General features: G+C 32.8%; 1 protein-coding gene and 1 non-coding gene across 6 annotated transcripts in view; one reads left to right on the plus strand and one right to left on the minus strand.

The window, feature by feature from the left end:
* Positions 1 to 17661, minus strand: part of by (focal adhesion protein tensin) — an 85411-nt gene that overhangs the window by 57739 nt on the left and 10011 nt on the right. For 4 of the 5 annotated variants that reach the window (XM_089704936.1, XM_089704929.1, XM_089704952.1 and 1 more), the window contains exons 2-3: positions 6418 to 6523; positions 6139 to 6176 (exon numbers count right to left, since the gene is read on the minus strand). In XM_089704936.1, the coding sequence (XP_089561062.1) occupies positions 6139 to 6176; positions 6418 to 6523 (144 nt within the window). Of the gene's footprint in view, positions 1 to 2515; positions 2849 to 6138; positions 6177 to 6417; positions 6524 to 17661 lie in introns of those variants that run through there. The other variant, XM_089704959.1, reaches the window with a different exon arrangement.
* Positions 10611 to 10682, plus strand: TRNAM-CAU (transfer RNA methionine (anticodon CAU)). Its single transcript has one exon. It is a non-coding gene; the product is annotated as a tRNA-Met (tRNA).

Raw genomic sequence — 17661 nt, forward strand, 5'->3', positions numbered from 1 at the left:
TGGCGCACCACGTAACTTGCAGAATATTATGCTTAAATTCATGACTCAGAAAATCTGTTTGAAGTCCCAAAGCCTACGTTATAATGTCAAATGATAACATTTAAATCATATCTGAGTGTTTACATTTTGTCTGTATAGTAACGAAACTGAATATTTAAAGATATTATACTTATATTACGTCATTCACTTTTTAGGGTTCCGTAGCCAAAATGGCAAAAACGGAACCCTTATAGTTTCGTCATGTCCGTCTGTCCGTCTGTCCGTCTGTCCGTCTGTCACAGCCGATTTACTCGGAAACTATAAGTACTACAGTGATGAAATTTGATGGGAATATGTGTTGTATGAACCGCTACAAAAATATGACACTAAATAGTAAAAAAAAGAATTGGGGGTGGGGCCCCCCATACATGTAACTGAGGGATGAAATTTTTTTTTTCGATGTACATACCCGTGTGGGGTATCAATGGAAAGGTCTTTTAAAATGATATAAAGTTTTCTAAAAAACATTTTTCTTAAAGTGAACGGTTTTTGAGATATCAGCTCTCAAAGTCGTAAAAAGTATGTCCCCCCCCCTCTATTTTTATAACTACGGGGTATAAAATTCTAAAAAAAATAGAGGTGATGCATGCTAATTAACTCTTTCAACGATTTTTGGTTTGATCAAAGTATCTCTTATAGTTTTTGAGATAGGTTGATTTAACTGTAATTTATTATATTTGCTGCTACGGAACCCTTTGTGCGCGAGCCCGACTCGCACTTGGCCGGTTTTTTTTTACGATTATTGTGAGCGACTTTTTAACATAGGTATTCAATTTTATTCCATGTTCAGTAAGTCATAAACTATCTCACAATATCACTTTACATGTTTTATGTAAAGTGATACTGAAAGCAATATATTTAATGAAATTGTCGTTCGTGTGCAAAATGTAGATTTACATTGATATATTTTTACTGCATACTTATTATTTCTACTTCATAAAAAAATGAAAATAATTGGCGTTTTCAATATGGGACCTAGTTAACTATATAAATTAGATAACTTGTAAACTTTTTTTACCAATATGTTCAACGTACATCGACCGGACATGTACACGAAACAATTCGCTGCGCAACATGTACTCGTTCAATACTCATCTATAAGTACGTAGTCTCAATACAATAAAACGTCGCTGCTTTATTCCCAGTTTTCAATAGGAACGGACCTACACCTACGATTGTATTGTACAATAACGCTGTTATTGTCCACGCTTAATCCTGATTTATAGCTACACGAATGCTAGTTAGTATTTAGTCATTTCGAAAGCTGCAATTATTTATTCAAATCGCAAGCTCAACCGATCATTAGTAAAGCGGTAAATAAAATTACCATTCATTCATTTAATATCGTCCCTGTCGCGTTTGGATCTTCAAGTGACACAATAAGATGTTTTCATAATAATTGAAAATATTAAAAACTCTACATTTATAAATTTAATTATAATATATTGGCAACATGCTATCGATAAAATCCGCATAATATAAGAAGTGACAAAAAAAGGTAAGTTTTTATTAAGTGTCGTATGAGAGATTTTCTGATTTATATCCATGGGCTAGGATCCCGCGTACCGTCATATAAGAATAACCGCTTGCACCGGTGCCAGTGTCATATGACCCGCGTATTTCAAAGTCGAGTCGTGCTGTTGTGATTTTATTTGTGGGCAAAGTAAATTCCTTCGCCTATTGTGGTGTATTGAACTAACTGCCAATGCATAGTTTAATCATGTTAGAAACGTACATACGAGATTTTCTCAGGAATGTCATTAATAATAACCATTATTATGCGATTGAAATATTTTGTTTTATCATCATTTATTAATTTAGAAGTATGCACACAGTATGTTTCAAATTCGTATACAATAACTTTTTATGTCATACTCAAATAGCAGTAGGTAGATGTTATTTTTAAGAAATATGAGACAAAAATAAAACATTCAATGGGTTTGATCTCGACGATATCAAATACTAAAATCTTCATGTCAAGTCATAAAAGGTAGTTAATAAAAAACTGGTTTTATTACACCATCTTTAATTTTTGTTTTTCAATAATGATTTATATATATTTACCAAATGACCACAATGTAATAAAATAAGTGCATTATTGGTTCAGATAATAATAAGAATATGAGGATAATCCCAGAGAGTTATGAAAGAATTCACATAGAGCTAGTTATAACTTTTAATGTAGTAATAATGTGGGAGAGATAACAAGAATGGTTGAAACGGTTCATTTTACTTTTTTATTACTTTGGTTGGATAAAAACTTCATGCTAATGTGTAGCTACTAGCTGCCCGGTCGAGGGGATGACACTTATATAGATAACAAAGCAATTAAGTCTATAGTTTTGAAATTCGTTTCTTTTCTTATAGCGTAATATCTTCACACAATTTTAAGACACATAATGAATACATAATTAATACTATTTCAAAAACTACCGAAGTATTTTATAATTTCATGAGTCCCGTAAAATATACATACCCTTAAGTTTGAACTTCCTGAAGAACTTGTCATGGTGCTGCTATTACTAAACCGCTTATTAGTATTCATTATAAGGTTACGTAAGCTTTAACTCCGTCCTTATTAAATGTTTTTAAGGAACCTCCTTGGCGACACCAAAACTTTTACAATATCTCTCATAACATCATAAACTTTATTTTATTTTCTCACATCAAAACAATAATTTATTTTACTTAACACAACAAAATAATAAACACTACAGTTCACAATTTGCTCACTGTTTAAAAAACCTTTTTATGTTTTGTTTTAATAGTTCCGGCTTTATTTAAATATTTTAGAGCTAGGTACACCTGCGTTATGAAATGGCATACGTGACTCAGGAAGGCGGCTAACGATAAAACACAACACAACACTCTTATCGCTTAAAATCGTCATTGCCAATACGTATCAGGGTATATTTATTAGGTATTAGGACTACGATAAGATCGGCATAGCCTTGAAAGCAAACTTGTATTATTTTGCATAATATATTTATGTAGCGTGGCAGTTGGTTTAGTAGCGGAAGTAGTCATAGAGCGCTTAGCTTAAGAACTATCCTTGGCATAATAAAAGCAATTTAATAACTTATAAGGTTTTTTGTTAAATAGATTCTTATCCGAATTATTAAAAACACGCTCCTTGAAAATAAACTTTCTAGCGGTTATTTTTCTACAAAAACTAGCAATAAACTTTTTTACTAGATATCTAACATTAAAAGTTCGTTGACATTTTCTATACCGACGATTTTAACGCACGCCTAACAAAAATGATAATTTTAAGGAATTATTTTAAGAGCAAATGTTGCAACAATTTCAAAATATGTGCTACGAGTGTAATAAATATTTGTATACATATACAAGTGTTTTAGTAATCACAAAGCGCACTGTTTAGAATTTAGATACAAACTATATAATTGCCATATAAAGTGTCCAATTGAAACTGTCCGGAATTCAGCTATTGCTTAGACTGCTAGAGCAACGGCCCACAGTTAGAATTATTTATAGAGCAAATGCAAAACGTCTATAAGGGGCTTTCAGTCGAAAGCACGCGAAGATGCGATTTCGCGTGCGCGTTTGCGAGACGGCGCGCGCGGCGGCACTGTCAGAGTCGCCGGCTTCGCAAGATCGAGACGCTGTCGAGCGCCGGCTGGCCCCTAGCCTCCAGTTGGACCGCGTCCACTCCGCAGAACGTTGCACCTGACTCCGCGGAACCTAACTATCACCGATACAATCCATATCGTACAAGCATTTGCGTGCCTGCACGCCTTTGCTCTTACCCTACTTTATCGGTCGTCTTGCATGCAAAATTGTACTACATTAACAGCGAAACGACAGAACTGGATCCACGGCACTTAAACGTATTTTCATGAAACTTTTTTAATTGTACGATAAGTGTCAATGTGTATTTAAATACTTGGTATACGATATTTGCATAATTGCTTGTGCGTGCTAAAGTAATGATTAAGAAATAAGTAAGTTAAAATAACGACTCTGAATGATGACTTCATACTAAGTATATTGTTTAATTTAATGTTTTTTTTTATTAATCAGAGATCTAAATACTGAATCAATTAATACGTCTTATTCCTATGTTTTTATTTCTTCTTCGCATCTGGCTGACTAAAATATTAATGATGTCATCAAATTTTAGTAATGAGATTGATAACATCGTTATGAACTCTACATTAATTTTATAAGAACACAAAATACCGGTAATGCAACAATGTTCAATTAATAACCCGGTGTCATCGTATATTCATCATTTTACTTCCGAGAATAACATTCGGGTGCCTTTCTTGGTAATCAGGCGTTCCATTTGCTTGTCACTCCCGCGGCCATCCTGACTTGGCCCTCCCACGGCTTCCACCCGCAATTGCAAATTACTTTTATACGAAATTTTTCTCTTGAAATTTTCATAAGCAAGTCATTTAAATATTATGTACGCATTTATGTGTGAAATATACATTTATTTCAATATATAGCTAAATTATGATGTTCACTAGGTAGGTAAAGCAAATTTAAAATGATAGAGTTTATTAAAATTTTATCACCAACGTCGTGTTTAGTACTTTAGTAGCGCTCTATGAATCCCCTTAATAACAATAATCTACATTCTTTCTATCCCACAACACTTAAACTTGATGACTAATACGTGAACACAACAAACATTAAATTTATCCAATCACATGTCGTACTCCTACATTTATACACTTTAATTTACGACCATTTTACGGTTTGATTTACATGTAAAAGTATGTAACGGTTATTTAAGTGATTTTCGTGCTTACGGTCACATAGGTCATTTATAAATATTATTAGTAGTATATAATAAAAAATCATAAATGAATAAAATATTTATATGTTTATCAATTTTTCCGACAAATAGATTTTTTTAATATTCCTATTGCTTATTGGTAGGAAAATTATTTAATAGTATTACTCTCTCCAATACGCATATAAATATATTGCAGTTCATGTTGAATTTATTAATATTCTACTCACATGAATTCATAGATCCAACTATCAGTGGTGATTAAATAAATATATGTAAAATGTGGTTTTAAATAAAAATTGGAAATGTTGATGGCTTATATAGGCTTATAATATATTTTCATCATTTATTGTCTATTGTCAATTTTTGTGTTATATTTTTATATTTCGAAATTCAAATCAGAAAGAAAAAGGGAATACATATATACTACACATAAACAAATATTAATTAAAATGTGCATCAAGACAAGATTTATTTCGTGACATTTATATAAAATTACGTGAATCTGTCAAGAACAGATAAATCTTCGATAACAAGACACAATTTGTTATAAAATATTCGAACACAATGTAGGTTTTGTTAAATAAAGTGTCCAATTTCGACTAGTTGGTAAACAATGAAATCGTGACCGGAGGCGGTACAGATTGCCATCAATACTTACTGTACTAACAGTATACACAATTGTATATTAAATTATTTTAATAATATATTTATTAAGTTTGGAATATACACAAAGTATTTTTAACCTCAATGTTGTAACTTTTAAATAGGAACTAAATACTTAGGTATATTATGAGCAGAATGGATAATATGCTTTAGGCTCTCCCCATCAATCGCTTACTTTTTATAATATGTACTTAGATTCATTTAAGATTATTTGCCGTATCATCCATGATTTCAATTTAATGATAATAAATTGATAAATGAAATGCCTATAGGCGTTGTTGTAATTCAAAATACATATTATGAATTATAATCTGGAATAATAGTAAAACAAAATATTCTAACGCGACTTTCTGATGATGATCTTAAAGCTATTCACAAGTTCCTCTTTGCTAAAAGAATTCAATTATAAAAGTTGCTAAATACATAGCTTTAAAAGCTTCGATTTTGTAGAGATTTCTCAGCGCGCCATCTATGAAATATTAATGTAAAGCGCTAAAGTGGCATCTGGAACATTGCGCAAACGACGACTTTAATAACAATAAAGTATGAAGCGAATTAGCACCAGATGGCGCTAACTGATTCTTTTTAATAGAGTTATAGAGCTGGTAGAGCCAAAGATTCGAAATCGTTATATACGTAGTAAAAAAGTTTAAACTTTGGATACGTACCTTACTCTCGCATGTTGTATGACAAACATATTTGCAAACTGAAACAATAAAATTAGGGCTAATTAGAGAACTGAATGAAGAGTGCAACATAATTACATAATTATTTTATGATTTATAATATTCCAAATATAAAATAATAATATTAAAAACTGTCATTTATCCTTAGCAAGAAGAACTTTCCCGTAATTTCTCCCCTCAAAATTATATGTAATAAATATTGTAGAGCTTTGAAATGAATTATAATAAAATAATTACTTCTACAATTTATAAATGTCTCACCTCTGCAACATGATCCGTTGTGTACTGGCTGATGACACCAATGACAGGGCCTGGGCTTTTTAAACGTCTTACTTCGAAACGCGTGAGTTTGAGCCACTCCTTCCTTCTGTAAAACAAAAGCCTTGCGTTAATTGAAGCAAAAATTAATGTTATGAGAGAAAATGAAAGTTTAGTTATGAATTAACTAAAAGTCTTATCATAACTAAACTAACCAAATAGAAGCACTGCGCATAAAGACGCATACTTGTTTAGATTAACACAAAGTGGTATGGCACGCGTTTGGCATTAGCCGGCACACCGTCCGGCTCTTACCTGCTCCGAGCTGTCCCTTCGCTGGACCCATAATGGACGCACAATGGACGTAGCAGTGGGAGGCGGTCACGCGAGCCCATTCATGCTATGCGTACGCATTCTTTTCGACTTCTTTCAAATTACCGTATAAACTGTTATATGTGTTTTCTAGTTTCTTGTCATTCTATCGTTAGTTGTCTACACATATCGTTAATTTTAAATTTAAATTAACGGATTTTTAAACATTGTTTAAAAAAATATAATTCATAGGCATTTCAATTCTACAAAATTATTATTGATGAATTTGTAAGAATTAAGAAATAGGCATGACGACAGTATCCATAAATGATCGTATTAGTGTTTTTAAGGGAAAATGTATAATAAATAAATTAAATATAGCGACTTAGAAATCTTAAAAACATGAAGATTAATGAGATTATCAATAAAATAAAACATTGAAATTCTGAAGTTCGCCATTTTGACTAAAACACGCGTGACGTCACGCATAAGTAAACAACTCACGTCAGATGTATTTTGTTGTTATGAATATGTTGAGAATACGCATTTTTATTTATTTTCTTTTGTTTCACGTATGCTTTATCGACTCAGAACAGAAATATAATTGCGAATTCACGAATACATGGTTCGGGATTCTCCGCGCCAACTTTATACAATAATTTATTATTATTTTTTCGCTTGAAATAATTACTAACACATTTTTGAGCATTATTTTTATGTGGATTCACACTGCAATACTGCACACCACTTATAAACTTTGTAATTCGTTTCTATAACACATATTAAATAAAGACTTTTTTAATTTTCTTCGCAATGCGTACAAATAATTACGTATTTACCAAAGTTTGACGTCACGCCTACGCCATGACACCTGCGAGCTGTTTTGGCACAGATATTAAATATTTTTTGAAAAATGGCTTTAATCTTCGTTAAATTTAAGTATATTACCGAAATATAGGGTTTTTCTTGTATAGTAAACGTATACACACATTATGGAAGAGAATTTCAAAATCTTTCGTCATGCCTATTGTAGTGCTAAGTGCTAGTCATTGTGTTAAGACTAATTTAATTGACAGAACAATGACTTGTAAAGTTAAATGATATCTTTCAAAACGTCTGTTTATAACCTAATCAATTAAGTTAATTTGTATTCAATAGTACTACTTTTAGTTCCCGATCTTATCTCTGCGGATTGTGTTAGCTAGCGCTGGTTAATAAATTGTATCTGACATGTTGGATTTATCGTCCACCACTATTAAATGCTAACCTTTGTACACAACATATAGAGTTCTTCGTAATTCTTATTATACTTTCAAAGTTTCGTTTCACTTCTCGAAATAAGTGGAGGTAAAAGGGTGGGCATACCACGTTTGAGTATTCACAGTACTCTTTTATGTCCAATTATAGTTCACTGACGTCATGATTTGGTACAGGCGCCGCGGCCGGCGCGAAGATAATGGCGCCATTTGCAGAGCAGTTGATATGGTTTCTGGCTTTGAATTTAAGTATTAAATGCGCCATATGCGCGAGAAACGCTTCAGCCTAAAGCTGTTCCAGTAACAATGTTTCCATACCGTATCGTGTAAAAAAATACGAATGCTAAGGCATGCAATACATCGGATGTAGTTTAAGCACGTGTGTTGTAAATTTTGCACCTGCCGGCGCTTACATTTCAGAAGGCCTGTTGGCACCCGTCCTAAAGGAACATCAACAAAAAAGATGCATCTTCCACGGCAGCAACCGAACACAATGACATAATAAAGTCATCACACGCGGCCCATTAGCCGAATCAAATTTCATTGAACAGCTGGCCCCTTCGAATTGAACAATAAACCAAATGTTTCCAACTTTTATACTCGATAAGTAATTAATTTACTTTGATATAACTAACACTACCGTAACATAATATCTGTTCTATTAACTATTCTGTGATAATATTAAAGTCTAAATGTATTGTTAATTTACAATTTACAATTTTAAGTACTTATTCTTAACACTGAATACCTAGTACATAACTACCTATTAACAATTTAGTATAGTAGAAGTAAACAAAAACGAAACCCCATATGCTCAAACAAAACTAATATTTATTAAAAAAAAAGGAGGTGCCGGATTTATCAGGTATTTTAAAACGTCTTTCTTTTGTCAATTTAAATAAGATTTATATATCCGCGGTGATATATTCCGTGCCAGTAATAACAAGCATCAGTATTCCTATAAAAACAACGATCAGAGGTATTGCCGGAACTTTTATACTATATAAGATATTCTGTCATTAGGTACTTAATTGGGCTATGTTTACTAGTAATTACACAATAATTATTAATAAAACGGAAAACAGATACCTACTTACGTAAAATATTGTAATAAAACCGTACAGGGTACGACGCTTCATTATGCCTCTGAAAATAGCGTGTCTCTATAGTATAAACTTTATAATGAAAACGAAAAGAAGTTTTATCGTAAGCACTAACTATAACATAAATAAAAACGGGAAGCGACACACACTGATATAACCCTCATGTTGTGTCAGACAAGAACTACATACTTATTATTATTTTCTTTGTTTTTAAATAAAATGTCGGAACAATACAATTAAAAGCTATCAGAATAACACAATTTATCGCTATCACATTAAAGAGAAAGACATAAAAAATTTCTTGCATAATTATTCACTTCCGATGGCAGCTAATTTTGAGTTAATTAATGCATTACACCCGATAAGCTATGACACTGTTTCTCTACATCACTGAACTAATTTCGTGTTATCATACGAGTAGTAAGTTGCTTTCGTAAGCTTCGTTGTGCGTGTGGTAATCATTTAATAACTTTCCAAGCTACGTGACAATACAATTTTAAGAAATTTTGGAAATGTCATTCATTCATACGCGGCTTCTTTGTATATAAACGGCGGAACGTGAGCGGAATTTTATGGAAGGGCCTTAGAAGTTAGATGCGTGTCAAATAAAAATTGTATCACGTATCGATACTCGTGCGAACACGGTGCATCAACAAACAAACTTTTACATTGTAATCAAGGATGTTTCTCAGTAATGAGTAACATAATATCCATTTTATGTAATTTTATATATATATATATATATATATACAGTTACGTGACAGTAATGAATACAAATGTTATAAGGTCTTGACTTCTAAAAATCTTCAGGTTTATATCAATTAAAATGGCTATGCATTTGTGTCAATACGAAGTTAAATGAATTAAAATTGTATCGGCATTAGGTCATTTTACACATATTTTTCAATCAGAATTCAGAACCTAATTATTATGCATACTGTTCAAAGTTAGACGACACTGTGTCTCGTTACTTAATATGAACTTAAAGGTAATCAAAATAATATAAAATGAAAAGCACGAAATGATTTGCAAACCAACAACTTAACGTTGATTGGTCGGCTATTCATAGATTATGATAATAATGCAATAAATTATGACAAAGTTTCACTTCGTAGAAAATTATGGGTGTCGTAGATCTAAGAAATAAAGTGCGCGTACATTTCAGGACACTAAGTAGACAAAAGGTGATTAATATTCTAGAAGGAATCTTAATTAATACTTTCAATTAGAAGGGTTTCCTTTAGCGATTTGTTATATGCTAATTGGATAAAGTTATACATATATGATTATTGCATAAAGGTAGACAGTAGATTCCTAAATATCAGTGCCTCAATCCTCTGATTTTCTGTGTCTAGTTAAAGATACGATTCGATTTATGAGCTAGTTAACATAATAATAATTCTTAGGTAGGCAGTTCATAATATAGATATATGAACATGTTTATTATTACATCTTTGGAAATCACTGCAAATTTTCTTATCAACCGATATAAATTGCGTTAACTAATTTCGTAATCGACCGACGTAGCAGAGTGGCGCAGTGGAAGCGTGCTGGGCCCATAACCCAGAGGTCCGTGGATCGAAACCACGCTCTGCTAAAACTTTTTTTACATTTTTAAGTAATAAGGATTTTTATGTTTATTACTTGCTTCTTAATTTATAACCCTAGCGTATTATTAACTGCAGACTTTATATACATATAATCGGGGCAGGTATGGTATTGATTTAATAGTCTTACCCTAGGTAAGCAATGATGATGAGCGGCACTCCCTGCTTTATACGAGGGGCGACCCATCCTTGGGGAAGACGAAGATTGCGTGCAGGAAATGTATAAAACAATATTACATACTTTATTTTGTGATATAGGGTCCTACAGGCTACAATACTTGTACAATATAGGTAGTGATAGTCAATAATATTAATATATTATTTTAATAGGATATCTATGATATAATAGGTAGGTACCAGTTTTAGTCAACTACTGGTTATACATAGTTATTAAAACCTTTTTTGTGAATTTGTATCATTAGTAAAATTATTATTCTTGAGGAAAATCATTCATCAAGCATAATATTTAATTTTGGAATTTCTCTACATTTATTTCCTCATTTGTTTTGTAAACAGACGTAACAAAGATGCAACGTAGAAAATAGATAATAAATTAAACCAATAGTCATTAACTTTTATAAAGCTTTGCATGTCTAAAAGCCGGAAAGTTGTATAACATTATATTGATCAACTCGCATGTCCAGTGTCCCCAGTCCCCGCCGAACTACGGCCCCTCGCGTCCCATATAAAATACAAATTAACAACTGTTTGCTCGCTGCATATTTCCACAGAACAATTTATTTCTTCGTATTTTATATATTGAAATAGAAATGTGATTTTTACTATGAAAAAATTATTTGTGAATTCTAATAAAGCGTTGGATGTAATTAGATTTTTTATTTGCTCATAGAGCTCATTTGTATTTTAATTAAGCGAAATACAAGTGTCTTTTATGCGAAGACCTAAAAGAATAGTGTACATTGAAATAATTATTATAACACGAAATTCCAAAGGTAATGAACCTACTATTCCTACAGTATAAAATATTCCAAGTATCTAATTATAGGCGTTTAAAAACATGTTTGAATATTCATGTTTTATTATCGTGATAACATTGGAATAACTAACTCGCTTACAGTTGTCACGACTATTGTATTGGTGTCAATAGATTTATTAGTTTAGTCCAAACAGGGGAATGGGGAAAGTTATAACCTAACTGCTTTCATCCTTTATACGTGCGCAGTTAACCAAGATATCCATAATTAGGAGTACAAAACTATTTTAATGTAAATAATGTAATGCAAACCTTACCAGTAGAACCGTTAGTAATTTTGCATACGGATTTAACTATGCCGTACTCGATAGAACAAAATAATTCGATACTGAGGATTCCAAGACGCACAGACTGGTGTCTTTACAATTTATGCCATATGTATGAACACGTGTTCTTTCAATTATGCCAGAGAAACGCCGCGCTGTACATAAGTATTTTTAGCATAACATATTTATAATCAGAATTCTTTGGTCATAACGCAACTTGGTTATGATTTAAAATGTTTATGGCGATTAAAGACCACACATGTGGTGTTTCGTTTCGTAATCGTAAAATTGTTTGAAAATACCTACCCACCGAAACAATACCGTTACAAAGAATTATTTCAGTTGTATACATTTCATCTCACATGTGGCTTTAAATATATGTTACTACATATTATAAACGAGCCCGGCCTATTCGAGTAAAGTTTTAATCAAAATTCAATTAATCTTCGTTAAGAGTTGCATTTCATGGAGTACCTATTTCAATTAAATTAAATCTTGACTTATACGGGCCGATTGTAAGACGCAAACCGCAGCTTAATCACGCAGACGGACGTTTGAATTGTAAGGAATGTATAGATCAATGCCATATAGTATATACATAATATAAAACATGAAAAATGTGGGATTTTGTGAACAAAAAAGCAGCATTTGTTTGTTCTTGAAATGGGAGCAAAATCGTTGTATGTACAAGGCTGGTTCGCGGCTTTGTTTGTATAATGTTGAAACTTCAATGACGTCATGCTTACACACGCGTATAACATGGCAGATACTTACGCAACTTGATAGAGAAGCCTACATTAAAACATAATTTACGGATTCAATGCTCGTCAACTGCCCTACTAGATGTTTTGCATATAAACGCAGCGCAATGCATTTAAATGCATTATATTCATTTATGGTATTTTCTAGAAAGACGATACTACTCGAAAGTGTTTATTTTCAGATACATAACTATTTTCTCAATTATAGCATTGAATAAGATAACTAGATAATAATTTGAATGATAATATTCTTAAACTTATCTTATTTTTAGTGTTATAAGTAAGTAGAATGTTGCCTTTCTACTAAACACTTTTTAAAGCTCGTATGATTTTAAATTCCATACATCAAAGTGAGTGTACAAAGTCTAACCGCGAGCTTAAATGGCCAACACATCATGTTCATTTATGCACCGCATTGACAACTTGATGGCTTTGCGTGTCATCGATTGGAGTGAATGAAGAGTGGTGGTGAGAGAATGGTCGGTCGTGGGTCGAGTCCGCGTCACGGTTGTCAGACCGACGATGCTCTAATTAATCAGCGGTTTCCCCATTTCACCGTTATAAAGCACGAGCTTAATAGACGTTTTGAAATACTTTAAAGATTTTTAATTGAACGTTGAATGTGTAACACGTTTTACTTTATTTGCATGAGCCAAAGATTTCAATTTTCAATACAGCAGTTGACTACCCTAGCGAGACAATTTTACAGCTTCTATTTTAATTAAAAATGTTCACTTTTAAATTTTAATTAAAAAGGTCGCCCTGCTTTTTCTTTCAAGAAATACATATAATTTAAATATCTATTAATTCGTTAATAAAAATAAGTCTTATAGGGCTTTTTGTGATTGAGATTTTATATATGTATTTTCATTATAGACTAGCGGTCCGCCCCGGCTTCGCCCGTGGTACATGTTTACGTTTTCTCTACATAAGAACCATCCTCGTACTTCAAGGAATATAATAAAAAAGAATTATCGAAATCGGTTCAGCCGTTCTCGAGTTATGCGCTTACCAACACATTTTGCGATTCATTTTTAAATATAAGATATAAATATCATTTATAGTTAGTAGCAATACTTTTATTTTATTAAAGTGAAACTTTTATTACATCGTCTCAAACTTTTTGGTCTGTGTAGCGCATGTCGCGTGTATCGCGGCTGCCGAGTAGGTATACCTACTCGGCAGCCGACCGTCACGCGACATGCGCTACACAAAGCAGTGTTCGGAACCGTTCGAACAGTTTCACTTTTACCGTGGTTTCATAAAACCACACAACATTTTTTTTTTATTTGTGCTTGTTAACTAAATGTAAGAAAATTTAATTGATTTATATAAATACATTCAATTATGTCTTATTTATACTGGGATAGCCATGAATATGTTATTCTCATTCATTGTTATAGAAATAGTCAATAGTAAGCCGAAGATTAAGTGAGACCTCCCACGAGGTAAATCGAAGATTGACGCCAGAATATCATCCGTGATTTATAGGAAGCCAGTAATATTGTAAAGCCAATCTGATTATATTTTTTTTTATTTTACCTACTTTGGATTTCGTGATAAGGATGAAATTAAAAGCAAGTGCTTTGATTCAATTTCTTTAAATTTATCACTGTAGGAAACTGCCTTCAAAGTTCAATGGGTTTTCACATAGGTTTTCTCTTTTCAATTATACCATACGTTTTGCTCGTAGGTCCATTATACCTATATATAGTGCTTTCGGTAAATAATGCAGCCCTCAAAATCTAAATGCATTCACACTAAAAAATGTTCGCATTAAAACACAATATCATACAAATTGTAATAATTCATTCGCATTTTGACTTGCAACAGTAAACTTTTAATTTGTGTTACCTCTTGACATAAGCATACGGGTTAAATTGTTTGCTAGAAAAATAGTCAAGGGGTATTTTGCGGTGGCATTGTGTCGAACTAAAGTCTCATAAATCATGTTGCAGCACTCGAACTTATGAACGGTGTACACCAGGTGGTCGGTTCTATTTAAGCATCACTGTTTATGTTCCAATAAAGGAGTACATTTTATTTTATGACTTTCATTGGAACAGATTTCGATTCATGGTACGCAGCGTTTAAATTTCAATAAGGCACTACTTGCTATGTATAGCTGGTTTTTATGTTCTATAATCTATGGTGTGATATCACGAAGAGCCGAAATGTTCAACAAATTGTTGTAATAAGAAGCAATATGAGTGTAGTCTCATTCAGAAAAGGCTAACAGCGGTGGGGGGACAGCTGGCTGGCATGTTTCGCGAAGCGTGATATTTTTTGCACGGACCTAATGTATTGTGGTCACAGTTTAAATTTCAGTAATGAAACTTTACCTTGGAAATTTAAAACTTCGGGTGGATGTCCTTACAATTAACAAATACTGACATACCTTTCAAATGTTCTTTGATGTTTTGTTTTATTGTTTTGGTACGTGTAAAATATATTTTGCCTTATATTTAGCCTTATTTGAAAGATTGGAATAAAATTTAAAATTTGTACACGTGATTATATATGGTCAATCATTACAGGGTAATTGAAAGCAAGTACAGATAGCGCCACAGACATATATTAAGGATAGCGCATTATATCGCGATCGTAATGAAAGCGAACGCCGCGCCGCTCCTGTTGCGCTCATTAGAGGCATAGCTAACTACCTGTGTTGCCCCTCTGCGCTTCCGGTCAACGCTCAACACACTCTTTAGGCAGTTCCTGCTTTGTGCAACTTCCGCTTTTTATCATGATTTCACATATAACTATCTGAATAATAAATGGCAAAAATGAACTACATAATGGTATAAAAACTGTAGATCTCTTAAAGGTACATCCGCTGAGCTCACCATGAACTTTGCAGCAGAATAATAAGCTAAAATAACTTTACTCTTAAAATATCAGTATGACTAATCTTGACTTTCAGCGTCTGCGCAGAGGACTTAAAATCACTTTAAACCATAAGGAACACAGATTGACAAAGGGGTTTGTCACTCATCAGAATGTTTATTAATCTCATTCCCAGCGCACTGAGCAGGCACAAGAGCCGCTCCCGCAGGAATCTGCCGTAAATCATCGCATATATCCGTCTAAAAGGTCGCACCGCGGTTCAACTAATAACCCAACCACTTCTTGCTGTATATTCCCTTACAAATGAGCATGCTCGTACTCACAATTGATAATAAATTCTTTATAGTGAACATGGCAGATATTAATACAGTAGAACTCCAATTATCCCAATTAATGGGGACCGGGACCCATTCGGATAATCAAATATTCGGATAATCGGATTTAAAAAAATATTGCCATTGGAGAGAATAAAAGCTACGTTTTGATATTGCACTATTTTTTTATTGAATTAAATGAAAGAAACATGAAATTTTCACATGTTTTAAATATTTTTGCAATCATTTTTCTTATTTCCTCTAGTGACAACCTCATACTGTCCATCCTCTCCATATTCTTGTTAGGGGAAGAATAATAGTGCACTTATTAGTAATAATAGTGCGATTCGGATAGTCGGAGTTCGGATAATTGGAGTTCTACTGTACTATATAATTATTCATTTTAATTGCCCCGCATATATTTTTAACACCTAGATATAATCATCCAATAAAAACTTTTCCAAAAGCCGTCTCAATCGCTGCGTTATCAAAACTATGACATAATAATGTTACAGTTAGATGGAAATCGAAAAGAATGAACAGTATTGTTCGATCAAAACTAAGGGATCATTACGTAGAATCATCAAAAGTACCGCACGGTTAACCAACCTTTTGTTCGCGCTTCTCGGAGCGCATGCGCATCTCTACACATGCTCTTAATTAATTTATAAATTATGTTCTATGCCAGAATGATAGCGCACAACAACTGTGCTCTTATTATTTTTAAAGTGAGCATACTTATGATATACTTATTGGAAACGGCTTGTAGAGCTACAATGGGGAAAAATTTCCTAGCATTAGCTACCTTTATTATTATGTAAATTTTACTAATTATTATTTAACTTTTCGTCAATATCTAAAAAAATAGTTAACAAAAAGTGCAACAGTTGACAGTGAACTTAACGTTAGTGTGAAGAGGCGTCGGCGGTCAATCAGGCCGGGAGTGGGCGGTGCACTTGTTCTTGCGCAACCATTCGGTGCCCTCAGGCCTCAGGTCCCGATCACCGATGCGCTGCGCATGTGACAACGCTCCGAACTCGCCTAGCACATTAGTATTCTACCGTTAACTCCACTTACTATGGTGACCTCATGATGTTGTACATACAAAACAATAGACAAATAACAGCACATTGCACGTTTGACAAGTGAAACAAAAAGAATTCATTTTAATCAAAACAACAATTTGCTTCTTTGTTGCCAAGAGGGAAAAGGTTTAATTCTGTGGTTTAATGTGTGTCACGGAATTTTTAATTTTCCTTCGAAACGTTTAAAATAGGTATACTTGAAGAACTAAAAGTTATAATGCTAACAATAACTACATAATATTATATGCGATGCAGAAATTACGAGGTAGTTATTATTACATTTTGCGTTATAATGTAGGAATTATCAATGTATTTATCGCAACTAGGTGCATAAGTTATATAATTATCGCTATCTCCTTGACACTTGCCTGCTGTTGAAGAACATTAAAATTCTGTAGTTAAAACGTGTTAAAACTTTTTGATTTAAACGCATTTAGGTTTAGCTACCTGCTAGAAAAATTTGTTACAAAATTTCAAGGAAAATTTGTTACATACAGCAACAGCACAGCAATTAGCCTTTACTGACATATCGTAGAATTAAATTAACAACGCTTTAATGATTATAAAAATTCTTGATATTTTTTATATCATTCCTTCTGCTGTATACCTACTAATATTGCAATAATTTATAATTTTGTAGGTACTAACTTCTAATTTTTAAGAGAAAATTTTCAAATAGGTAACTAATTTATGAGAATTATC

Source organism: Colias philodice, chromosome 2 (assembly GCF_061535455.1).
Source record: "Colias philodice isolate Cphi_HAF_F1 chromosome 2, ilColPhil1 Martin Lab GWU primary, whole genome shotgun sequence".
NCBI lineage: Eukaryota > Metazoa > Arthropoda > Insecta > Lepidoptera > Pieridae > Colias > Colias philodice.